The sequence below is a fragment of the Heterodontus francisci genome, chromosome 4 (genome assembly GCF_036365525.1).
Source record: "Heterodontus francisci isolate sHetFra1 chromosome 4, sHetFra1.hap1, whole genome shotgun sequence".
Lineage (NCBI taxonomy): Eukaryota > Metazoa > Chordata > Chondrichthyes > Heterodontiformes > Heterodontidae > Heterodontus > Heterodontus francisci.
Window position 1 is genome coordinate 51,373,964 of NC_090374.1, and position 27,129 is coordinate 51,401,092.

General features: G+C 43.4%; 1 protein-coding gene across 3 annotated transcripts in view; it reads left to right on the forward strand.

Annotated features, from left to right (window-relative positions):
- Positions 1–27,129, forward strand: part of LOC137369019 (ceramide transfer protein) — a 166,949-nt gene that overhangs the window by 60,238 nt on the left and 79,582 nt on the right. For all 3 annotated transcript variants that reach the window (XM_068029505.1, XM_068029506.1, XM_068029507.1), the window contains exon 3: positions 8,463–8,579. In XM_068029505.1, coding sequence (XP_067885606.1) covers positions 8,463–8,579 — 117 coding nt within the window. The remainder of the gene's footprint in view (positions 1–8,462; positions 8,580–27,129) is intronic.

A 27,129-nucleotide genomic window follows, 5' to 3' on the forward strand; every position in this document is an offset into this window, starting at 1 on the left:
AGGGGCTCTGACGCAAATTTTCAAATCCTCTCTGGCCACAGGAGAGGTGCCAGAGGACTGCTGGACAGTGAATGTAGTACCATTGTTCAAGAACGGTAGCAGGGCTAAACAAGGTAATTACAGGCCAGTGAGTCTAACATCAGTGGTAGGGAAACTATTGGGAAAAAATTCTGAGGGACAGGATTAATCTCCACTTGGAGAGGCAGGGATTAATCAAGGATAATCAGCATGGCTTTGTCAGGGGGAGGTCATGGCTAACAAATTTGATTGCATTTTTCAGGAGGTGACTAGAGGTGTATATGAGGGCAAAGCAGTTGATGTAGTCTACATGGACTTCAGTAAGGCTTTTGATAAGGTCCCGCATGGGAGATTGGTCAAGAAAGTAAGAGTCTATGGGATGCAGGGCAATTTGGCAAATTGGATCCAAAGTTAGCCTAGTGGCAGGAGGCAGAGAGTGATGGTCGAGGGTTGTTTTTGCGATTGGAAGCCTGTGACCAGTGGGGTACCGCAGGGATCGGTGCTGGGACCCTTGCTGTTTGTAGTGTATATTAATTATTTAGACGTGAATGTAGGTGGTATGATCAGTAAGTTTGCAGATGACGTGAAAATTAGTGTCGTAGATAGTGAGGAGGAAAGCCTTAGATTACAGGATGCGATAGATGGGCTGGTAAGATGGGCAGAGCAGTGGCAAATGGAATTAATCGTGAGAAGTGAGGTGATGCATTTATTAGAATTAGAACATTACAGCGCAGTACAGGCCCTTTGGCCCTCGATGTTGCGCCGACCTGTGAAACCATCTGACCTACACTATTCCATTTTCATCCATATGTCTATCCAATGACCACTTAAATGCCCGTAAAGTTGGCGAGTCTACTACTTTTGCAGGCAGGGCGTTCCACGCCCCTACTACTCTCTGAGTAAAGAAACTACCTCTGACATCTGTTCTATATCTATCACCCCTCAACTTAAAGCTATGTCCCCTCGTGTTTGCCATCACCATCCGAGGAAAAAGACTCTCACTGTCCACCCTATCTAACCCTCTGATTATCTTATATGTCTCTATTAAGTCACCTCTCCTCCTCCTTCTCTCCAACGAAGACAACCTCAAGTCCCTCAGCCTTTCCTCGTAAGACCTTCCCTCCATACCAGGCAACATCCTAGTAAATCTCCTCTGCACCCTTTCCAAAGCTTCCACATCCTTCCTATAATGCGGTGACCAGAACTGCACGCAATACTCCAGGTGCGGTCTCACCAGAGTTTTGTACAGCTGCATCATGACCTCGTGGCTCCGAAACTAGATCCCCCTACTAATAAAAGCTAACACACCATATGCCTTCTTAACAGCCCTATTAACCTGGGTGGCAACTTTCAGGGATTTATGTATCTGGACACCAAGATCTCTCTGTTCATCTACACTACCAAGAATCTTCCCATTAGCCCAGTACTCTGCATTCCTGTTACTCCTTCCAAAGTGAATCACCTCGCACTTTTCCGCATTAAACTCCATTTGCCATCTCTCAGCCCAGCTCTGCAGCCTATCTATGTCCCTCTGTACCCTACAACATCCTTCGGCACTATCCACAACTCCACCGACCTTAGTGTCATCCGCAAATTTACTAATCCACCCTTCTACACCCTCTTCCAGGTCATTTATAAAAATGACAAACAGCAGCGGCCCCAAAACAGATCCTTGCGGTACACCACTAGTAACTAAACTCCAGGATGAACATTTGCCATCAACCACCACCCTCTGTCTTCTTTCAGCTAGCCAATTTCTGATCCAAAGCTCTAAATCACCTTCAACCCCATACTTCTGTATTTTCTGCAATAGCCTACCATGGGGAACCTTATCAAACGCCTTACTGAAATCCATATACACCACATCCACTGCTTTACCCTCATCCACCTGTTTGGTCACCTGCTCAAAAAACTCTAAGGTTTGTGAGGCACGACCTACCCTTCACAAAACCCTGCTGACTATCGCTAATGAACTTATTCTTTTCAAGATGATTATAAATCCTGTCTCTTATAACCTTTTCCAACATTTTACCCACAACCGAAGTAAGGCTCACAGGTCTATAATTACCAGGGCTGTCTCTACTCCCCTTCTTGAACAAGGGGACAACATTTGCTATCCTCCAGTCTTCCGGCACTATTCCTGTCAACAATGACGACATAAAGATCAAGGACAAAGGCTCTGCAATCTCCTCCCTAGCTTCCCAGAGAATCCTAGGATAAATCCCATCTGGCCCAGGGGACTTATCTATTTTCACACTTTCCAAAATTGATAACACCTCCTCCTTGTGAACCTCAATCCCATCTAGCCTAGTAGTCTGAATCTCAGTATTCTCCTCGACAACATTTTCTTTCTCTACTGTAAATACTGACGCAAAATATTCATTTAACACTTCCCCTATCTCCTCTGATTCCACACACAACTTCCCACTACTATCCTTGATTGGCCCTAATCTAACTCTAGTCATTCTTTTATTCCTGATATACCTATAGAAAGCCTTAGGGTTTTCCCTGATCCTATCCGCCAATGACTTCTCGTGTCCTCTCCTTGCTCTTCTTAGCTCTCCCTTTAGATCCTTCCTGGCTAGCTTGTAACTCTCAAGCACCCTAACTGAGGGAGGACTAAGAATATAAGGATGGTAAGACCCTAAGAGGGTCAGAGGGACCTTGGTGTACTTGTCCATAGATCACTGAAGGCAGCAGTACAGTTAGATAAGATGGTTAGGAAGGCATATGAGATACTCTATTAGCCGAGGCATAGAATATCAGAGCAGGGAGGTTATGATGGAGCTGTATAAAATGCTAGTTAGGTCACAGCAGGAGTACTGTGTACAGTTCTGGGCACCACACTATCGGAAGGATGTGACTGCACTGGAGAGGGTGCAGAGGAGATTCACCAGGATGTTGCCTGGGCTTGGAGCATTTCAGCTACGGAGAGACTGGATAGGCTAGGGTTGTTTTCCTTGGAGCAGAGAGCGGTGAGGGGAGAGCTGATTGAGGTATACAAAATTATGAGGGCATAGATAAGTTAGATAGGAAGAAACCTTTTCCCTTAGCAGAGGTGTCAAAAACCAGGGGGCATAGATTTAAGGTAAGAGGCAGGAGTTTTAGAGGGGATTTGAGGAAAGTTTTCTTTTCACCCAGAGGGTGGTTGGAATCTGGAACACACTGCCTGAAGGGGTGATAGAGGCAGAAACCCTTACAACATTTAAGAAGTATTTAGATGAGCACTTGAAAAGCCATAGCATACAAGGCTACGGACCAAGTGCTGGAAAATGGGATTAGAATGGATATGTGCTTGATGGCCGGCATGGACATGATGGGATGAAGGGCCTGTTTCTGTGCTGTATGACTCAATGACTCTAATTGCTAGAAACGTGTGTCAGAAGGCTGTTAAACAGCCTCACAATCAAATCAGGAGAGCCATGGCATTGTTGGCCTTAAATAGACACCTGAAATAGCCATTGGCATGCTGTTGTATATGTCCTGGCAGCTGGCTTGTTTTTATCCATGGAAAATGCTCTAGATTGGTTTCTGTAAGAAAAAAGCTAAATGTTAAGAGGGTTTAAACTGCAAAAAGAGGATAATTTTGATTTAGCTGTGACTCTCAAGCAAGATATGAACTGAAGAGGTAGGGAAGGCTACAGAATTGCAAGAAAGACTAAACGTTTAGATGTCCACTAACTCAATTCTCAGAAATGATGTACTATGTGAAGGCAACTTCTTTGTTTTCTGAACTTTTAGTTTCAAGTCAGACTTCTGTTGTATAGCCATTTAGTAGGTTGAAGATAAAAGCAAAATACTACGGATGCTGGAAATACTTAACAGGTCTGGCAGCATCTGTAGAGAGAAAAGCAAATTTAACGTTAAATTTCTGACCTTTCATCAGAACTGGCAAAGGTCAGAAATGCATTAAGTTTTAAGCAAGTGAAGCAGGGGAGGGAGAGAACATAAAAGGGAAGGTGTGTGAACAGGAGCAGCACCTCATTTTCTGATTAGGCACTCTACAGCCTTCCAGACTCAACATTAAGTTTAATAATTTCAGAGCATGGCTAGTCCTTAATTTATTTTATTTTTTGACCATGTGCCTGCCTTAAACTTGGTTTTCCATACTTGTGGTTTTGGAAAGAGTTGTTCGTTATTTTCTCACACTCTCTCTGGACCAACGCTTTGTCTTTCACCATATAATTAGAACTCCCTTTGCCTTTGTCCCATGACATCTTTGTCATTTAATCTCTCCTTCCCTCTGCCCTATCACACCTTCCTTTTTGTTCTCTTGCTTAAAACCCATTGCGCTTCTAACCGGTGCCATCTCTGATGAAAGGTCACAGACCTGAAACGCTAACTACAGTAGATGAAAGAGCTGAGCCAATTCCACAACGCAGGCAGGACTGGGTGGGGAGGGAGGGCGAATTTTAGATCATCCTTTCTAGACATTTTTATCAAACTTAATTGCTGTACCATACACAATCATAATGCAAGGCGAGGTCTTGCTGCTTGTGATAATCCGTTACACTTGCTCAGAGTTTGGATGATTAACGGTCTGAAATTCTGAGAACCACCTGCCTTCTGATCCAACAGTTTGAGGCAAATGTGTTTGCACTCCTCTTTGTTTTCAATTAGTCCCACGCTTCTGCACTTTCCTATAGCCCTGTAAAATTTTCCCCTTCAAGTATTTGCTAGTCTAATGATGGCCATGAAACCATTGTCGATTGTTGTAAAAATCCATCTGGTTCACTAATGTCCTTTAGGGAAGGAAATCTGCTGTCCTTACCTGGTCTGGCCTACATGGGACTCCAGACCCACAGCAATGTGGTTGACTCTTACATGCCCTCTGAAATGCCCTAGCAAGCCACTCAGTTGTATCTAACCGCTAGCACTGTGGGTGTATCTGCCCCACATGGACTGCTGTGGTTCAAGAAGGCAGCTCACCACCACCTTCTTAAGGGCAATTAGGGATGGACAATAAATACTGGCCTGGCCAGTGATGCCGACATCCCATGAATGAATTTTAAAAAAATTATTCTATTTTGTTTTGAAATTTATTGAATCTGCTTCGACCACCCTTTCAGAGAGTGCATTCCAGTTTATAACAATAAATACACTCTGTAAAAATATTTTCCTCATGTCACATTGGTTATTTTGCCAATTACCTTAAAGATGTGTCCTCTGGTTACAAGCCGCCTACTGCTGGAAGCACTTTCTCAATCACTTTATTTGAATCCTACAAGATTTTGAGCACCTATCAAATCGCCCTGCTCTAAGGAGAGAAACCTCCGTTTCTTTAGTCTCTCCGTGTAACTGATGTCCTTCATTGCTGGTAGCATTCTAGTAAATTTGTGATGGTGAGGTTTTCCTCAGCTGTATACAACCCTGTGAAGTTTGTTTTTCGTCTGAGTCCCAGCCCCCCAGTACTTTTTATGTTTTGTGCTTGAGACTACTGTTGAGGGGTTCCCTTCGGAACTTCAGATATTCCAGCAGTTCAGAAAAGTGGAGCATTAACCCCTTCATCTCAGAATTCAGAGAGTCTTTCAAATTTGGCAATGACTAGAAACGTTATGAATGGCAAGTGTAAAACAAAAAGGTATTTGAACTGTATACCATCAAGTCATTGTGGCCTGTGAATCCTTTAAAGGTGGATGGTTGTAATACCTCTTTGTTAGTAGACAAATTACAAATGGGCATTGATTATACTGGAATGAAATATGCTCATTTGCAAGGCTGTTGGCTATGCTGTTCTTGCAGGGCGTTGGTGCTGATTTCTGTAAGATTATAATTGCTAATGTCCTGTGTTTGGCTGGGAGTGTAGTTTTAATGCTCCATCTATACAAAACAATTTTGAGCGGTGGCTTCTGGTTGCTTTGAGTCTTCTTTGGCCTCCTTATCTCGAGAGACAGTGGATACGCGCCTGGAGGTGGTCAGTGGTTTGTGAAGCAGCGCCTGGAGTGGCTATAAAGGCCAATTCTAGAGTGACAGGCTCTTCCACAGGTGCTGCAGAGAAATTTGTTTGTCGGGTCTGTTGCACAGTTGGCTCTCACGACTTGTGATCAGTGTCACAGGATTTCATGTCGCGTTTGCAGACGTCTTTAAAGCGGAGACATGGACGGCCAGTGGGTCTGATACCAGTGGCGAGCTCGCTGTACAATGTGTCTTTGGGGATCCTGCCATCTTCCATGAGGCTCACATGGCCAAGCCATCTCAAGCACCGCTGACTCAGTAGTGTGTACAAGCTGGGGATGTTGGCTGCCTTGAGGACTTCTGTGTTGGAGATACGGTCCTGCCACCTGATGCCAAGTATTCTCCGGAGGCAGCGAAGATGGAATGAATTGAGACGTTGCTCATGGCTGACATACGTTGTCCAGGCCTCGCTGCCATCGAGCAAGGTACTGAGGACACAGGCCTGATACACTCGGACTTTTGTGTTCCGTGTCAGTGCGCCATTTTCCCACACACTCTCTCTTGGCCAGTCTGGACATAGCAGTGGAAGCCTTTCCCCATGCGCTTGTTGATTTCTGCATCGAGACAGGTTACTGGTGATAGTTGAGCCTAGGTAGGTGAACTCTTGAACCACTTCCAGAGTGTGGTCGCCCATATCGATGGATGGAGCATTTCTGACGTCCTGCCCCATGATGTTCGTTTTCTTGAGGCTGATGGTTAGGCCAAATTCATTGCAGGCAGCCGCAAACCTGTCGATGAGTCTCTGCAGCCACTCTTCAGTGTGAGGTGTTAATGCAGCATCGTCAGCAAAGAGAAGTTCCCTGATGAGGACTTTCCGTACTTTGGTCTTTGCTCTTAGGTGGGCAAGGTTGAACAACCTGTCACCTGATCTTGCGTGGAGGAAAATTCCTTCTTCTGAAGACTTGAACGCTTGTGAGAGCAGCAGGGAGAAGAAAATCCCAAACAGTGTAGGTGCGAGAACACAGCCCTGTTTCACGCCACTCAGGATAGGAAAGGGGTCTGATGAGTCGCCGCTATGCTGAATTGTGCCTTTCATATTGTCATGGAATGAGGTGATGATGCTTAGTAGCTTTGGTGGACATCCGATCTTTGCTAGTAGTCTGAAGAGACCACGTCTGCTGACTAGGTCAAAGGCTTTGGTGAGATCAATGAAAGCAACGTAGAGGGGCATCTGTTGTTCATGGCATTTCTCCTGTAGCTGATGAAGGGAGAACAGCATGTCAATGGTGGATCTCTCTGCTCGAAAGCCACACTGTGCCTCAGGGTGGACACGCTCGGCCAGCTTCTGGAGCCTGTTTAAAGCGACTCGAGCGAAGACTTTCCCCACTATACTGAGCAGGGTGATTCCACGGTAGTTGTTGCAGTCACCGCGGTCACCTTTGTTTTTATAGAGGGTGATGATATTGGCATCGCGCATGTCCTGTGGTACTGCTCCCTCATCCCAGCACAGGCAAAGCAGTTCATAGAGTGCTAAGAGTATAGCTGGCTTAGCACTCTTGATTATTTCAGGGGTAATGCCGTCCTTCCCAGGGGCTTTTCCGCTGGCTAGAGAATCAATGGCAATACTGAGTTCCGATTTTGTTGGCTGTATGTCCAGCTCATCCATGACTGGCAAAATTATTGTAATCTCATTGTAATTACTCTGACAATCAATCACATTACACCAATGTTTTAAAATTGTCATTTAGTAATTACATTAATTGTTACATTAAATCTTCCCTTGCAGGTCTGTAAATCTGCATGTTAGTTGAAACCACCCACGGGCAGCAGATCAAATTGATCCAGTTTTCTGTTACTCTGCCAAAACCTCTGGCTTTGAGAGATTCCTCCCTTGATAAGATTAAGAACCAGCAATGAAGAAAATTTAATACAAACCAGAATTCTAGCACCATGTGGTGATTGGTGTTAATAAGCCAAGATGCTGGGAGCCTTGTGACTCTGGATTGATAACTGATCATAGAGCAAACAGTAAATGAAAAAGTATTTCTGAACTTGTGTTCATGCAGCCTTCTGCTTGAAGTGAGGTTTAAATCCTTTTGAGCTAATGACTCTGCCTTCCATTCATACTTTTTTTATTTGTACCATGTGATTTCTATTTTAAATGTTTTTTCATTGAGTACTCGATGGGTTGCCTTGAACTCACTTTGATCAAGAATATCTATTCCCATTTATGATTTGTTTCACTGGAGACTGCTCAATTATGGGTTGTGTACCGTTAAATTATACTCTGGGTATATGTATATAAATTCCTGATAATTTATTTAATATAGTTGAAACTGACTGGCTTCTTCTGCCGGCCGACTGGTACAAAAACACTATTTAAGAGACTATATAATTACTTTGTGTGGGTTACAGTAATTTCTTCTATAAGCAATGTTGCTTTCATAGAAAGTGAGGAAATATTGTACCTTTGTTGGTCATCTCATCTGAAACCTACATTCTATTGTGTCAATCCAGTTCATCTCATGACTTTTCAATCTTCTCCACAGCCTCATGAGTTTGACGAATGCCGCTTTGATATCAGCGTGAATGACAGTGTGTGGTACCTCCGTGCTCAAGACCCGGAACATAGACAGCAATGGATAGAGGCGATTGAACAACACAAGGTAAAATGAGAATTCAGAAGTGTTTATCTCAGATTTAATGTTTAAATTAAAATAAGTGGTGAAACACTTCAAATTATGCATTATATTTTGCTCGGCTAAAACGTGATTCAACCCCGTGGCATTTGTGGGTTTCTTACTCCTGTGTTCAAGGAGCTTAAGTACAAGGTCAATTTGAATTAATTTCAATGGCTCGAAAGCTGACCAAATTTAGTGAGATATGCCTGACAAGTTGAATTTTTAGTTGGCTGATGAAAACTTTGAAGGCGTTAGTGATGGGGAGAGTCTTGTTATTTAGCGAGAAGTTTTCGAATCTTGATATAAATGCAAGCCATTATGTGTGACCCTTTTCTGTGTGGAACTGGGTGCCTCTAAATAAAGTTGCAGCATAAAAGTACCATTTGAGATTGAGCTAAGAAAGGTTATGATAAAGGAATAGAAAAAAATCAGTGCAAGAGAAGTTGGGGAGAGGGAAGAAGTGGAAAAACAAGATGTCTAAAAAGGAAATTGTACACGTCTACCATCAGTTTCTTGAATCAAGCTACCTGGTTGGCTCCTTTTTTGAAAGAGTGAAGTGTCAACTGCTCTTGCTGGCAGTCTGCTCCGCACCAAGTGTTGTACAGAGGTCTGTGATGGGTCTACTCCTATTTACTATATATTTTGGAATTTAGAAAACAGTAATGAAAGCTAATGGATACCAAATTGAGGTGTATAACAAAATATGATCAGGATTGTGATGGTATTCAGGGAGACTGATTTGTGGCAGGTATAACTTGGATGTAGAAAATATGATTTCATGCATTTTGGAAATAAGAGGTGTTGAGCAGAAGAGGGATCTACTTTTCACTGAAGTTGACTGTAAGTGGATAAGGCCATTCAAAAAAAAAACTTTGGTTTTGAATCAAGAGGCATAGCTGACAAAAGCCAGGAGTTAATGTTGAACTTGTAAAAGACCATTGTTGGGATGCAGCATTGTGTCGAGTTTTGGACACGCCATTCTGGAAGACTATCAAAGCAGTAGAAAAGGTGTGGCTTCAATTCACTAGGATGTTACCAGGTCTGAGAGATTACATTTATGAGGAGACTTAAGAAGTTAGGTAGAGGTGACCTGATGGAGGTCGTCTTGAAGGTTTACAATGAGGTCAGTAGTACTCTGGGTGGGGGACTTCAATGTCCAATGCCGAGTGGCTCGGTAGCACCAGTACTGACCAAGCTGGCCGAATCCTAAAGGAAATAACTGCTAGACAGGGTCTGTGTCAGGTGGTGAGGGAACCAACAAAGAAAAAAACGACTTGACCCCGTCCTCACCAATCTACTTGTCGCAGATGCATCTGTCCATGACAGTATTGGTAGGAGTGACCACCGCACAGGCCTTGTGGAGACAAAGTCCCTTCTTCACATTGAAGGTACCCACTGTTCTGTTGTGTGGCACTACCACCATGCTAAATGGGATAGATTTTGAACAGATCTAGCAACTCAAAACTGGGCATTCGTGAGGCACTGTGAGCCATCAGCAGCAGAATTGTATTCAACCACAATTTGTAACCTTATGGCCCAACATATCCCCCACCATACCATTACCATCAAGCCAGGGGACCAATCCTGGTTCAATGAAGAGTGTAGGACAGCATGCCAGGAGCAGCACCAGGCAACCTTAGAAATGAGGTGTCAGTCTGGTGGAGTTGCAACACAAGACCACTTGCATGCCAGACAGCGGAAGCAGCATGCAATAGACAGGGCTAAGCGATTCCACAACCAAGGGATCAGGTCTAAGCTCTGCAGTCCTGCCACATCCAATCGTGAATGGTGGTGGACAATTAAACAACTGACAGGAGGAGGAGGCTCCACAAATATCCCATCTTCAACGATGGGGGAGCCCAGCACATCAGTGCAAGGCTGAAGCATTTGCATCTATCGTGAACCAGAAGTGCTGAGTGGATGATCCACCTCGGCGGCCACCTGAAATCCCCAGCATCTCGGATGCCAGTCTTCAGCCAATCCAAAACACTCCATGTGATAACAAAAAATGACTGAAGGCACTGGATACTGCAAAGGCCATGGGTCCTGATAACATTTCAGCAATAGTATTGAAGATTTGTGCTCCAGAACTAACTGTGCCCCGAGCCAAGCTGTTCTGGTACAGCTATAATACTGGCATCTACCCGACAATTTGGAAAATTGCCCAGGTATGTCCTGTTCACAAAAAGCAGGACAAATCCAACCCAGCTAATTACTGCCCTATCAGTCTACTCCTAATCAGCAAAATGATGGAAGCGGTCATCGACAGTGTTATCAAGCGCCACCTGCTCAGCAATAACCTGCTCAATGACGCTCTGTTTGGGTTCCGCTAGGGCTACTGAGCTCCTGACTTCATTACAGCCTTGGCCCAAACATGGACAAAAGAGCTGAATTCCAGAGGTGAGGTGAGAGTGACTGCCCTTGACATCAAGGCAGCATTTGACTGAGTATGGCTTCAAGGAGCCCGAGCAAAACTGGAGTCAATGGGAATCAAGGGGAAAAGTCTTTGTTGGATGGAGTCATACCTAGTACAAAGGACAATGGTTGTGGTTGTTGGAGGTCAATCATCTCAAACCCAGGACATCACTGCAGGAGTTCCTCAGGGTAGTGTCCTAGGCCAACTGTCTTCAGCTGCTTCATCAATGACCTTTCCCTCCATCATGTCAGAAGTGGGGATATTTGCTGATTGTGCAATGTTCAGCACCATTCGCGACGACTCAGATATTGAAGCAGCCTGTGTCCAGATGCATCCAGGCTTGGGCTGATGTGTGGCGTGAATGCCTGGCACTTAAGTGGCATGGAACAACGACCATCTCAAACAAGAGAGAATCTAACCATCTCCTCTTGACATTCAATGGCATTACCATCGCTGAATTCCCGCACTATCAGCATCCTGGGGGTTACCATTGACCAGAAATGCTGTGGCTACAAGAGCAGATCAGAGGCTAGGAATTCTGTGGCGAGCGGCTCACCACCTGTCTCCCTAATGCCTGTCCACAAGGCACAAGTCAGGCATGTGATGGAATACTCTCCGCATGCCTGGATGGGTGCAGCTCCAACAACACTCAAAGCTCGACACCGTCCAGGACACAGCAACCCACTTGATTGGCGCCCTATCCACCACCTTCAACATTCACTGCTTTTGCCACCTCACAGTGGCAGCAATGTGTACCATCTACAAGATGCACTGCAGCAACGCACCAAGGCTCCTTTTGACAGTGCCTTCCAAACCAGTGACCTCTACCACCTAGAAGGACAAGAGCAGTAGACGCATGGGAACACCACTACCTGCAAGTTCCCCTCCAAGCCACGCATCATCCTGACTTGGAACTATATCGCCATTCCTTCATTGTTGCTGGGTCAAAATCCTGGAACTCCTTTCATAACAGCAGTGTTGGGTTACCTACACTCCAAAGGACTGCAGCGGTTTAAGAAGGCAGCTCACCACCACCTTGGGCTTCGCCAGTGATGCCCACATCCCTCAAATGAATAAAAAAAATAGTGATTTGTTCCCATTATTCAATGGGACAGTAATGAAAGGGCACCAATTGAAGATTATTGGTAAGAAAGGGAAGGTCAGAAAATTTCTTCATACAGAATGTGGTGAGATTTTGAAATTGTCATTGTCATTGTCAAAACAGTTTGCGTAAATTATTTTAAATAGTTTGAGAAAGGGACATTTAAGTTTTTTGGGGGTGAGCAGGAGAGTGGGATTCAAGTTTATGTCTAATCTCTTGCTTTAGGCTTGTTTGATTTTACACCTTGTGGCCCTTAGCTCTGCACTCACATTTTAAATCTGGTTACATCTATATCATCAGTTCCTGATGGCATTATTATAGGAAGGAAAAGTGTAGGAAACCATTACTTTGCCATATTAGTGCAACCCTATTCTTGTTTTCAGAAATTAGTCTCTGCTTGAATTTGTGGCAATAACTTCACAGAATTAATTGTTAAAGCGCAGAAGGCGGCTATTCGGCCCATTGTCTGCACGGCTCTCCGAATGAGCAATTGACTTGGCGCCATTCACCCGCCTTCTCCTTGTAACCTTGTACGTTCTTCCTTTTCATGTAACAGTCTGATTCCCTTTTGAATGCTTCAATTGAACCTGCCTCCACCACACACTCAGGCAGCGCATTCCAGACGTTAACCACTCGCTCTGTGAAAAAGGTTTTCCCTCAACTCGCTTTTGCACTTTGTACCAATTATTTTAAATCTGTGCCCTCTCGTTCTTGATCCTTTCATGAGAAGGAACAGTTTCTCCCTAGCTGACCAGACCCCTCATGATTTTGAATATCTCTATCAAATCTCCTCTCAGCCGCCTTTTCTCCAAGGAAAACAGTCCTAACTTCTCCAATCTATCTTCATAACTGAAGTTGCTCATCCCTGGAACCATTCTTATGAATCTTTTCTGCACTCTCGCCAATGCCTTCACATCTTTCCTAAAGTGTGGCGCCCAGAACTGAACTAGTCTCCTATACGACTTATGGAGAAGCATGCGTGAAGTTTTCCTGTTATGCTAAAACACACTATCCTGGAGAACTAGCAATTTTAGAACAAAAGACAGGAAGACTCATCATTCAATTTTTAATAACTGCTGTAAAATTTGTCACCTTTAGCCTAACAAATACTCATGATATTAATAGGGAACATTGGTGTGGGAACAGTGTTTTTGCTACATTTTTATTGCTTTTTAAATGCCTGAATGTTGAAGTAGAAGTGGGACTAAATTGGATAGCCCTTTCAAAGTGCCAGTGCAGGCACATCTTAATGAATAGCCTCCTTCTCTGCACTGTAAGATTCTACAATACTGAGTTGAAAAATTAACTCTGGAAGTTAGTGGGTGGGAGTGAAATCCAATTCAAATTCTAATTCCCATTTCGCTCTTTTTCTCTATCCCTTCCTGAAGTCTGCCAATACTGCAGGAATCCATTTAATCTCTGATCATATTCACGTACCTACTGCTGAAAGTTGTACCAAACTCAACCTGGATTACTGACTCTGCTGATTTCTCTTCACATTGCTTTGGATATACTACATGGAGAAATCACTTCCTGGTGAGCATCCGCCCACAGCACAAAGTAGTAATGGTAATGAATTGGAAATCTCACTCTGAGGCTGCTGGTATGGAGCAGGATACTTGTTGGCCAAGGTGGAGTACAGGATATTAAGAGTACCATTGGCAGGTAGGCTATCGCAGCCAATGTACTGTTAATCAGTCTCCTGCAATTGAAGATGGGCAATATTGAGTTTTGTAATTGTGAGAGAATTTAGTTATCTCTTCACCATGCCAGGGAACAGTTAAGGAAGCGATAGTCAATGAGATTAAATCCTCATCGTACAAATTAATAGATCGTCGTGTGAACAGGTGGCAGTTGAATAAGTATTCTTTAGGAAAGTGTCTCTGTAAACAATACTGCTTAAAAAAAAAGCCATGTCCTCCTGCTCAGAGCATGCCTTAGTTCTTTTCTGCAGAACAGGCTCGAGGGGCTAAATGGCCTACTCCTGTTCCGATGTTATCAGAAATTTTTCCACTGTTGACAAACTAAGGGAAGGATTTTTAGTTTCTTCAGTTTCCTAGTAATTGTTCTCGTCTCTTCCTTATTGCCCGGGATTGGAAATTGCAAGTGGTCAAGAGACTGTTGCTAGAGCACTCTCTGTAGCTGATGCTTCAAGCAGCCTTTTGTTATGGAGACAGTCCATCTTTAAAAATAGGTGTTCCTCAGAAATAGGTAAGAGCCTGTTGACTAGCATCTCACAAGGTAGCTTTTCAAACAAATGGTTATGGAGGTTTTTCTGAACATGTCAGAGCAATTAGCATGCTGTATTTGATCTTTGTATATGTTTGTATATCAGGGTAGGATGTTCAGCCAGCATTCTCACTTTCTCCTTTTTTATCAGAATTAGCCATGCAATCCAGTCAGGGATAGTGATAGTTCTGACATTCTCAGCGGACCATTCAACTTTGCCATTGAATCTGAGCCGGTCCATCAATCCCTCTATCTCTCCCCGAGTCCAGTATGTTACAGCTTTTGAAGGCTGGGTTAACTACACAGGTTCTCTCTTCAGTCATGAATAATCTTAAACACTAGGAAAATTCTATACTTTGGTTATGATGCTGAGTGGAAATAACTTCTCTGGTGCCCTTTAGAATCTGAGTGGCTATCCTAACTGTTCCTGCTTACCTATACTCAACAAGTGCCATCAAGTTAAAGATTGACCGTAAACACTGCATTTTCTTTTTTATTCGTTCATGGCATGTGAACATTGCTGGCAAGGCCAGCATTTGTTGTCCATCCCCAGTTGCCCTCGAGAAAGTGCTGTTAGAGAGGCTGTTACGACCAGGTGAGAAAGGGGTCTAGAGTCCCCACACCTGGTCTTACTGTAACAGGATTTTATTTTAAACACAGTTTTTAAGCTCCCCCTTGTTGAATCCTTGTTCACGGCTTTTCAGTTATAGGGCAAAGAAACCAGCACAAACAGGTTTTCTTAGGTTTAAAGAAGAAAGGTTGAAATTTATTAAACTTAAATTCTAATTTGGTTAACACCTACGGATACACGACACGCCCAAGTTGGCATGCATACTTGATGCACACATGCAAATAGAGATGGAAAAGAGAAGAAACGAAGTGGAAAAGTTGAAGGGAATATCGGAACAATTTTTGCTACAGTTCTCAGAGCTCACTGCAGAGCCCTTGATTGTAGGTAGATCTTGCATTTCGTTGGGGCCCAGTATTCTTAAACCGTGTTTGCTATAGGAGACTTTTCTGTCTTGGGATTCAGGCCCTGGAATGCGCTTACTCACCCCACACTGTCCGGTAATCAACATCCATTGTGGGTTGAATGTGTCAGGGAATGGTCCTTTGTCTACACGAGCACCGTCTGTTAATATGCAAATATTTTTCCAGCCACGGCTGATCTGTTCAACAAGTCATTTCCTTGCTCCAGCAACAGTTAAAAAATCAATGTGCCTCATTCTTGACAGGTGGGGGCCTGCATGACCGGGAGTTCCAGGTTTTTGACCCAGCAACAGTGAAAGAGCGGTGATATAGTTCCAAGTCAGGATGACCCTTGACTTGTGCCTTGTAGTTAGACAGGCTTTGGGGAGTCAGGAAGTGAGTTACTCAGTGCATAATTCCCAGTCTCTGACCTGCACTTGTAGCAGCAGTATTTATATGGCTGGTCCTGTTAAGTTTCTAGTCAATGGTCAGCCCCCAGGGTGTTGATAGTGGCAGAATCAGCGATGGCAATGCTGTTGAATGTCAAGAGGAGATGGTCATTGCCTGACACTTGTGTGGCGTGAATGTTACTTGCCATTTATCAGCCCAAGCCCAAATGTCCAAGTCTTGCTGCATATGGACATGGCCAGCTTCAGTATCTGGAGTCTCAAATGGTACTGAACGCTGTGCAGTCATAAGCAAACATCCCACTTCTGACTTTATGGAGGGAAAGTCAATTGATGAAGCAGCTGAAGATGGTTGGGCTGAGGACTCTACCCTTGAGGAGCTCCTGCATCAAAATCCTTGGGCTGAGATGATTAGCCTCGAACAACCGCAACCATCTTCCTTTGTGCTACGTATGACTCCACCTAGTGGAGTGTTTTCCCCCAATTCCCATTGACTTCAATTTTGCTAGGGCTCCTTGATGCCACTCAGTTAAAAGCTGCCCTGATGACAAGGGCAATCACTCTTACTTCAGTTTTGATAACACCCAGCAGTAGTCAAGTTGGTGAAAAAGTAGAATGGTCTGAACAGCATGTTATTTCTGGCTGGACTTGGTTGACCTGTTTTGGACTTAGTTTCTTGATCTTTCAATACTAACCCTGCACTTATTTTATATTTTAGAATTAGTAAAGGAAATGTGGGATAAACACTGGAGGGACTTGGAACTACTTGGAGGGAGCTGTGGAAGAAACAAAGTGATGAGGGACCAGTGCTTGAGTGGGAGGTGGTATGGGGTGAAAAATGGGAGGAAATAGCAGGAACAGTTGCAGGGATAGTCTCATCATAAAAGACCAAGAAAAGTTATAGAGCAGGAAAATCCATGAGCTCCTAGAGAAGGTGGCGGGCAGCAGAAAAGCGTTGGAGGCTATCAAGAGGAGCGTCGTAGAGTTCTCATTGCCACCTGAGAGAATCTTTAAAAAGAGAGACGGGGAGATGGTGAGGAAAGTGAATTGAGGTGGTAGGGAAGATGAAAAAGCAGATAGTGATGGCATACAAGAAATTAGGTCAATGTGATGACAGGTTGGATGAGGATATGGGGCAGAGAAATTGGAGCATGGGCTCTGAGTTGAAGTCACTGAGGGTAAGGAGTTAATTAATCAAAATGTATGGGAGGTGACAAAATAGGATATCCATGTAGTGCTTGGGAGGAAAGAAGACCAGAAAAAATTTGAATGTGGCAGGAATGGAACAAGGCTAGAACACAACACTCCCACCGTCCCCACATTTCTCCCCAGATTTTGTCCCTGCCCTGCTTCATGTGTTTAAAATTTCCTTTAAGATCTTATAACGTCTCTAAGACAACTCAAAATAGTTTAAAATTGGATAAATGGCTCTGATGTGCAGTGATTTATTCAAGTAAATATGGCAGCCATTTTGCACACAAAAAGCCCCACAAAAATGATAAGTTCACAAAAGCAAAATATTGCAGTGCTGGGAATCTGAAATAAAAACACAAAACGCTGGAAATACTCAGCAGGTCAGGCAGTATCTGGTGAAGAGAGAAACGGGGTTAACATTTCAGATCAGGTTAACTCTTTCCCTCGCCACAGATGCCCAACCTCCTGATTATTTCAAGTATAGTCTGTTTTTATATTGGATGATCAGTTAATCTGTTTAGTTGATGGAGGTATGTTTGCTAGGACACTGTTCCTCATCAGATGTTACTCATTAGATATTGCAATAGGATCTTAAACTCCTGTCCTCTGTACCTTTTCCAATGAAGGATAAATGCCTCTTCTCTCCTGACAATACAGCACTTTCTGATCACTGTACTGAAGTTTCAGCATAAATTATGTACTCAAGTCTGGATGGCAATGTGCTTGAGCCCACAAGCTTGTCACTTGGAGATGGGAGTGCTGTAAACTGACAAATTGGAATTATGCACTTAACAGTGTGTGCACACTCCCCAGGTGGGCTATGGTCTAAACAGTGTATAAACAGAAATGCTGAAACTTAATTTTTTTGGAGCAGAATCTTGAAGCAGTTAAGCCAGATTTTTTCAGCCAGTTTTATTTGAGTCATTCACACAGTTTGACACAACATAAGCAAAAGCAGTCTAATTGAGCACTCTCTATCACAGAAGTAATTCTGCTAAATAAAGGGGCCATCTGTGTTTAATTTTTCTTGTTTACAAATTTGAATTTCTTTGTAATACTTTCAAATTTGGCTGTGGAAAACTGCCAACATTCTAATGAGTCATGGGATTTGGGGTGGGGTGGTTATGGTAATTGGAATCTCATGCAGTATTGTGTAACTAAGCACTGCCATACTATGTTAAATACTTTTGCTCTGACAAAACATGACATGTTTCTTGGACGTAATCTAACCATTCAAGTGTATTAGTCATCAAATGCTCTGTCTGAGTGGAACTCACCTTTCAGCTCGACAGTGTAAACCTTATATGGGAAGGCAGTTTGATCCTGCTTAACTAACTATTCCAGGGGTTCTCAAATGGGGGTCCACGAGAAGATTTTAGGAGGTCCTCAATGTGTAGTCAAAAGTAATTCTACTTTTTGCCTTAATGAAATATGGCAGCCAGCACCTATTCTCAAATCAGCACAGCCCCACAGTGTATGTGGTATAGTGGAGTCACTGGAAAATAGATGGCATTTGGAAGCTATCAGCTGCTGTGCAATGTTTGAAAAAGGCAAGTTATTATAAAGAAGCATCTGAAGGTGTAGGATGCACCTAAAGACAGTGTTGCGTGAGGATAGTCCTAGGAACTCGCCTGGAGACAGTAAGCCCATGACTTCTAGATAAATCCTGATCCCCTTGTGGGGTTGGAGGGGAGGGGGGAGGTGATGGTGGCACTGACGGTTAACAGGTTGAGTTGCAGCCCAGACCGTCCCCCTGCTGGCTCTGGCCTTTGCCGGATGTGCTGCCTTCCCCTGGTCCAGACACCAATTGTTCTGGGGTTGCTATTAGTCACCAGCAGGTGGCAGCTCCAATAATGCGTGAGGCAGGAACACTGGTCCAGCAACTCATCACGCAGCGCCTCCCTAGAACGGAGAATTACTGTGCTGCAGGTTCACTATGACTTATCAAAGTATCTCTTTCATTTGGCGGTAAAAAGCAAATTACTGCAGCAGTGTATATGCTGAAACATATCAGGTCAGTCTGTATCTTCAAGATGAGTAGGCCACATCTCAGAAGAGATTGGGTTATCTAATCCTTTATTTACCAACCTGGACTACCTAAAGCTTTGCCCATCCATGTGAGGTATCTGATGTGTTCATTCAATTGAAGTTGGGGAATTGTGCTTTACTCACCATTTGGGTGAGGGCTGGGATATTTTTAGTATACTTTGATTCTTGAGATGTGAGCCAGACTGGTGTTTATGCCCATCCCTAGTGTTTCATCCTGAAAACTCAAAAGTTAACACATTCTCAGACTACGTAATACATTTTTTACATAAGGTATAGTAGAGCTATTTCAACGAAAATGTGTTAAATTACAAAACAGGAAAAATTGTTGTAAACACATACTAGATATAGATAAATTTTTAATTTGACCATCTGTGATACAGAACTTCCTTCAAGTTCAACTGTAAGAGCTGAAAAATACCTGGAGGTGGAGGTGCGCATAAAAAAAACAAAGTTGCCATTAATGCTGCAAATTTAATGAAATGTCATAGTCATAGAGTTATACAGCACAGAAACAGGCCCTTCGGCCCATCATGTCTGTGCCCGGCCATCAAGCACATAACTATTCTAATCCCATTTTCTAGCACTTGGCCCGTAGCCTTGTATGCTACGGCGTTTCAAGTGCTCATCTAGATACTACTAAAATGTTGAGGGTTCCTGCCTCTATCACTCCTTCAGGCAGTGTGTTCCAGATTCCAAGCATCCGCTGGGTGAAAAATATTTTCCCCAAATCCCCTCTAAACCTCCTGCCCCTTACCTTAAATCTATGCTCCCTAGTTATTGACTGCTCTGCTAAGGGAAAAAGTTTCTTCCTATCTAACCTACCCATGCCCCTCATAATTTTGTATACCTCTATCAGGTCTCCCCTCAGCCTGCTCTGCTCTAAGGAAAATAACCCTAGCCTATCCAGTCTGTCTTCATAGCTGAAATGCTGCAGCCCAGGCAACATCCTGTGAATCTCCTCTGCATCCTCTCCAGTGCAATCCCATCCTCCTTATAATGTGGTGCCCAGAACTGTACACACTACTCCAGCTGTGGCCTAACCAGCTCCAACATAACCTCCCTGCTCTTATATTCTATGCCTCGGCTAATAAAGGCAAGTATCCCATATGCCTTCCTAACCACCTTATCTACCTGTACTGCTGCCTTCAGTGATCTATGGATAAGTACACCAAGGTCCCTTTGATCCTCTGTATTTCCTAGGGTCCTACCATCCTTTGTATAATCCCTTGCCTTGTTAGTCCTCCCAAAATGCATCACCTCACATTTCTCAGGATTAAATTCCATTTGCCACTGCTCCGCCCATCTTACCTGCCCGTCTATATCCTGGATAACAAAAGAAGTTGAGGAGAGTATCAAATCAAAAACAAAGGTGTACAAATCAGTAAAAGCTAGTGGTAGGCCAGAGGATAGGGAGTTATTTTTTAGAAACCAGCAGTGGATGACTAAAAAAACTAATAAAGAGGGAGAAAATTGATTGAGAGTAAATTGGCAAGAAATATAAAAACAAACAGTAAGAGCTTCTACGGGTATATAAAAAGGAAGAGAGTAGCTAAAGTAAGTATGGGACCCTTAGAGGATGAGACTGGGGAATTAATAACAGGGAAATTGCAGATAATTTAAACCAATATTTTGCATCGATCTGCATGGTGGAGGACACTATAAACATCCCAACAATAATAGATGAGCAAAGTGTAAATGGGAGTGAGGAACTTGTAATAATCTCTATCACGAGGGAAAAGTTGCTGGACAAACTGATGGGACTAAAGGCAGACGAGTCGCCAGGACCTGATGGCCTGCATCCAAGGGTTTTAAAAGAAGTGGCTGCAGAGATAGTGGAGACATTGGTCATAATATACCAAAACTCACTGGATTCCAGTAGGGTACCAGTGGATTGGAAAACCGCAAATGTGACGCCCCTATTCAAGAAAGGAGGGAGACAGAAAGCAGGAAACTATAGACTAGTTAACTTAACACCTGTCATTGGGAAAATGCTGGAGTCCATTATGAAGGAAGAAATAGCAGGACATTTATAAAAACATAATGCAATCAAACAGAGTCAACATGCTTTTATGAAAGGGAAATCATGTTTGACAAATTTGTTAGAGTTCATTGAGGATGTAACAAGCAGAGCAGATAAAGGGGAACTGGTAGATGTAGTGTATTTGGATTTTTAGAAGGCGTTCGATAAGGTGCCACGTAAAAGGGTATTGCACAAAATAAGAGCTCAGGGTATTGGGGGTAATGTGTTGGCATGGATTGAAGATTGGCTAACATACAGAAGGCCGAGAGTTGGGATCAGTGGGTCTCTTTCAGGTTGGAAAGCCGTAATTAGTAGGGTGCCACAAGGATCGGTCCAAGGGCCTCAACTATTTACTATCTATATCAGTGACTTGGAGGAAGGGACAGAGTGTAGTGTATCCAGAATTGTTGACGATACAAAAATAGGTGGGAAGGCATGTTGTGATGAGGATGCAAAGAATCTGCAAAGGGATATAGATAGGTTAAGTGAGTGGGCAAAAACTTGGCAGATGGAGTTCTATGTAGGAAAGTGAGGTCATCCACTTTGGTAGGAAGAATAAAAAGGCAGATTATTATTTAGATGGAGAAAGACTACAAAATACTACAGTACAGAGGGATCTGGGTGTTCTTGTACATGAAACACAAAGTTAGCATGCAGGTGCAGCAAGTAATTAGGAAGGCAAATGGAATTTTGGCCTTTATTGCTAGGGGGTTAGAGTTTAAAAATAGGGAAGTCATATTACAACTTTACAGGGTGTTGGTGAGGCCACACCTGGAGTACTGCGTCCAATTTTGGTCCCTGTATTAAAGAAAGGATATACTCGCATTGGAGGCAGTTGAAAAGGTTCACTCGGCTGATTCCTAGAATGAAGGGGTTGTCTTATCAAGGACAGTTAAACATGTTAGGCCTTTATTTACTGGAGTTTAGAAGAATGAGAGGTGATCTTATTGAAACAAATAAGATTTTAAGGGGGCTTGACCGGGTAGATGTTGAGAATATGTTTCCACTGGTGGGGGAATCTCAAACTCGGGGACATAGTACAGAATAAGGGGGCACATATTTTAAAGCTGAGATGCGAAGGAATTTCTTCTGAGGGTGGTGAATCTCTGGAATTCTCTACCTGAGAGAGTTGTGGAGGCTAGGTCACTAAATGTATTTAAGGAGGAGGGAGATAGATTTTTGAAATCTCGGGGAGTCGAGGGGTATGCGGAGCAGGCCCAAAAGAGTAGTTGAGGCCTGGGACAGATCAGCCATGATCTTATTGAATGGCGGGGCAGGCTTGAGGGGCTGAATGGCCTACTCCTGCTCTTATTTCTTATGTCCTGTAATCTAAGGCTTTCCTCCTCGCTATTTACGACACCACCAATTTTTGTGTCATCTCCGAACTTACTGATCATACCTCCTATATTCACGTCTAAATCATTAACGTACACTACAAACAGCAAGGGTCCCACCACCGATCCCTGCAGTACCCCACTGGTCACAGGCTTCCAATTGCAAAAACAACCCTCGACCATCACCCTCTGCCTCCTGCCACTAAGCCAATTTTGGATCCAAATTGCCCTGGATCCCATAGGCTCTTACCTTCTTAACCGATCTCTCATCTGGGCTCTTATCAAAAGCCTTACTGAAGTCCATGTTGACAATGTCAACTGCTTTACCCTCAACTACACGCCTAGTCACCTCCCCGAAAAATGCAATCAAATTTGTTAGCCATGATCTCCCCCGACAAAGCCATGCTGACTATCCTTGATTAATCGCTGCCTCTCCAAGTGGAGATTAATTCTGCCCCTTAATTTTTTCCAGTAGTTTCCCTACCACTGATGTTAGACTCACTGGCCTGTAATTATCTGGTTTATCCCCGCTACCCTTCTTGAATAATGGTACCACATTTGCTGTCCTCCAGTCCTCTGGCACCTCTCCTGAGGTCACAGAGAATTTGAAAATTTGTGTCAGAACCCCTACTATCTCCTCCCTTGCCTCACATAACAGTTTGGAATACATTTAACCACTCTTAAGCCCGCTAAAACCGCTAATACCTCCTCCCTTTCAGTGCTAATTTGTTTGAGTGTATTACAATCCTCCTCCCTGATCTCTACACCTACATCGTCCTTCTCCATAGTGAACACAGATGAAAAGTAATCATTTAAAACCTCACCTACGTCCTCCGGCTCCACACACAGATTGCCCCTTTGGTCCCTAATGGGCCCTACTCTTTTCCTGTTATCCTCTTGCCCTTAATATACTTATATAACGCCGTGGGATTTTCCTTTATCTTGCCCTATGTTTTTTCATGCCTCCTCTTTGCTCTCCTAATTACTTAAAGTACCCCCCTACACTTTGTATACTCCTCTAGGGCCTCCGCTGTTTTCAGCTCCCTGAATCTGCCATAAGCCTCCTTTTCTTTTCTTTTTCCCCTATCCAATCCTCTATATCCCTTTACATCCAGGGTTCCCTGGACTTGTTGGTCCCACCCTTCACCTTTGCGGGAACATGTTGGCCCTGAACATTCACTGTTTCCTTTTTGAATGACTCCCACTGGTCTGATGTAGACTTTCCTACAAGTAGCTGCTCCCAGTCCACTTTGGCCAGATCCTGTTTTATCATATTGAAATCTGCCTTCCCCCAATTCAGTACCTTTATTTCCGGTCCATCTTTATCCTTTTCCATAGCCACCTTAAATCTTAGAGCTATGATCACTATCCCTGAAATGTTCCCCCATTGACACTTCTATCACTTGTCTGGCTTCATTCCCTAAGATTAGGTCCAGTACTGCCCCTTCTCTTGTAGGATTTTCTACATGCTGGCGCAAAAAGCTCTCCTAGCTGCACTAAGAATTCTGTCCCCTTTAAGCCTTTTGCACTAAGACTATCCCAGTTAATATTGGGGAAGTTGAAATCCCCTACTATTATTGCCCTATTATTTTTACACCTCCTGAAATTTGCCTACATATCTGCACCTCTCTCTCCCTGACTTTGGAGACATGCAGTACACTCCCAGCCAAGTGATTGCTCCCATTTTGTTTTAAGTTCTACCCATATGGCCTCATTTGAGGAACCTTCCAAGATATCATCACTCCTTACTGCAGTAATTGACTCCTTGATCAATAGTGCAATGCCACCTCCTCTTTTACACCCCCCGTCCCGCCCCCCCCCCCCCCATCACGCCTGAAGATTCTATACCCTGGAATATTGAGCTCCATCCTGCCCTTTCCTCAGCCATGTCTGTGTGATAGCAATAATATCATATTCCCATGTGTTAATCAACACCCTCAATTCATCTGCCTTACTTGTAAGAATCTTGCGTTAAAATAGATGCAATTCAGCCTTGCATTGATATGGCTCACCTTGCTGATTGCTGGGCATGTTGCGAACATCGACCGTTTTAGTGATTGACACGAGGTTCGCCTAACTGATAGATGAGGGAGAGCTTCCAGTGCAGTTTTCAGAGAAGCTGACTTGAGTATCAGCAGACAAGTGAGAATGCCAGAATGAGCAAATCAGAAACTGCCATAAGCATTACTGCAGCACATTGAAAGAATTTGGAAGTCAAATTCTGCATGCCGATGGTGGAATACTGTTTTGTACAAGAGGCAGTGTTTCGTTGGATCATGCACAGCAGGCAATGGTTCAGTGCCATTTAGAGTCTGAAAACCATTGCAGCAGCAAGAGACTGTCCGGCACCACACTGCTGGAAAATGAGCATGCGAAAAAAAAGCGATGATTTCATCTGCAAGAAGTCGACAGAGCTCAGAAAAGCATAGTTGGTTACATTGGAACTTGTGGATGCTTTTGCAGCACCAGCATACCATTAGAAAAACTTGGTTCACCCAAAGCTGCGGGTATTAATTCAATGTAATGTGCAAAATCATGTTTCCTTGGCAAGTGCCAATAAACTGACAGGGCTACCTACTGAAGGTTTTTGCGACACATTGTGAGGAGATGAAGTCTCAGATTTATGCATGAGTCTTTTGCAATTATTTGTGATGAGTCCACCAATGACTGCACATTTAACAGTGCTCGCAGACTGTGCCCACTTATAAGCTGTTAATGACACCACAGTTTCCCAAGGGATAATCAAAAGCATTTCAAAATACAGTGCAGATTTCAACAAAGTGCCTGCTTTCATTAGTGACAATGCAACTTACATGACAAAATCTTTCAAATAGATCTGTGCTGCAATACTGTCCATATTACATGTAATGCACATATAATTTCTCTTGTCAGTGAGTTTGGGTAAGTTGACAAACTCGTCGGCTATGTTAAAAAGATCTTCAAACACATCCCTAGCTGCAAGCTTCGATCTCGGCAGCATATTGCAAATGTGGCTGAAATTACTGAACAAAGCATCACCCGTCCACCAGAGTCAGTAATTACACATTGGAATTCTTGGTTTTGGCCAGTTCAGTATCATGCAGCTCACCTGAGTCAAGTCTGAGTAATAACTCAGGAGAGTTGTCACAGTTGCCATAAACACAGGGTTTTAACAGAGCTTCTAAACCATGCTCAACTTCACGAGGTTCAATTTGTTGCCAAGAATGCTACACGACTGATGGATTTAATGACTTGGTTTGAATCTTGACATGTCACAATCCACAAAGCTTACAATAAAGTAATGAATGTACTGTTCTGGGCTGAAGCACAGTCAAACAAACAACACTTTGACGCTGAATTAAATGTCTGTGCTCAAAAGGAGTTTTCGTGCATGGCGAAGAAGCTCAAACAATATTACTGCTACGGGAAAGAGTCAAGCGGTGAAGAAAAAGTTGCTCGGGTTTCAGTAACCTTCTGTGACGTTCCTGAAGGCTGTGTGTATTTTTGACCCTGCATAAATGTACCTGTTGATAGAGACATAGTCATTTACTGCACAGAAGGAAGTCATTTGTTCCATCGAGTCCATGCCAGCTCCCTGAGAAGCCATGCTGTTAGTTCCACTCCCTTGCTCAATCCTCGTAACCCTGCAAGTTTATTTCCTTCAAGTGGCCATCCAATTTTCTTTTGAAGTCATTGTCTCCACTTCCACCACCCGTGTGGATATCGAATTCCAGGTCATTACCACTCGCTGTATTTTTTTAAAAGTTCTTCCTCGCATTTCCCCTGCATCTCTTGCCCAAAACTTTTGATCTGTGTCCCCTGGTCCTTGTACCATTAGTTAATGGGAACAGTTTTTTCTTGTGTATCTTATCTAAGCCCCTCATAATCTTGTACACCTTGTATCAAATCTCCTGTCAATCTCCTTTGCTCCAAGGAGAACAACCCCAGCCTTTCCAACCTAACCTTATCCACTGCATTCCCTTCATCAACCTTCTCTGTTACTTCATGAAAAAGTTCAATTAGATTAGTTAAGCATGATCTCCCTTTTACAGAGATGGGAGAGGAGACTTCGCTTGAGTAAAAAATAGTCAGAATGTGAAGGTGGGAATTTGTTTCACGTGGGAATTCCGTGCAGAGGGGGAAAGAGGTGTCCTTTTTCAGCCTCCAGAAGCTGTCGAAAATGCAAGTCGCTTCCCAGAAATAGCGGGCAACCTGGAGACAAGGGCATCACAGGAAAGCTGTAAGGTGATTGGTTGGTGCGTTAAAAAAAAATTGCTTTTGGGGAGCACCTTTTAAATAGCTAGGTTAGTACACCGCTGTTAGGGTGCGTGTGTTAATAGCCAGAAATTAGAAAAACGTAAAATAAAAATCAACATTTTGTAATTACCTTATAATTAAGACGCAAGCAGAGGGGAAGTAAACTGATGACTACTGTTATATTTTTAAGCGGTAAGGTTTATTGTATTCCTAAGGTTTAAATTAGTAAGTAATTGGTGAGGAGAGAAATTAATTAATTAAAACAGTCAGTATTGGGGTCAGAAGTTGTTAGTGGATGATAAATATTTGGTAGTTCAAGATAATAGGGTGAACAGGTGCTGGGTATTAATTAGTTAATTATATTCAAAAGGCGGGGCTAAAGTGTGGCGAGTCGAAGAGACTTAGTAGTTGGCAGGAAAAAAGACAGAGGCGCAAGGGGAGAGCCAACTGTGGAACAGCCCCGACAAACAAATTTCTCTGCAGCACCTGTGGAAGAGCCTGTCACTCTAGAATTGGTCTTTATAGCCACTCCAGGCGCTGCTTCACAAACCACTGACCACGCTTATCCATTGTCTGACG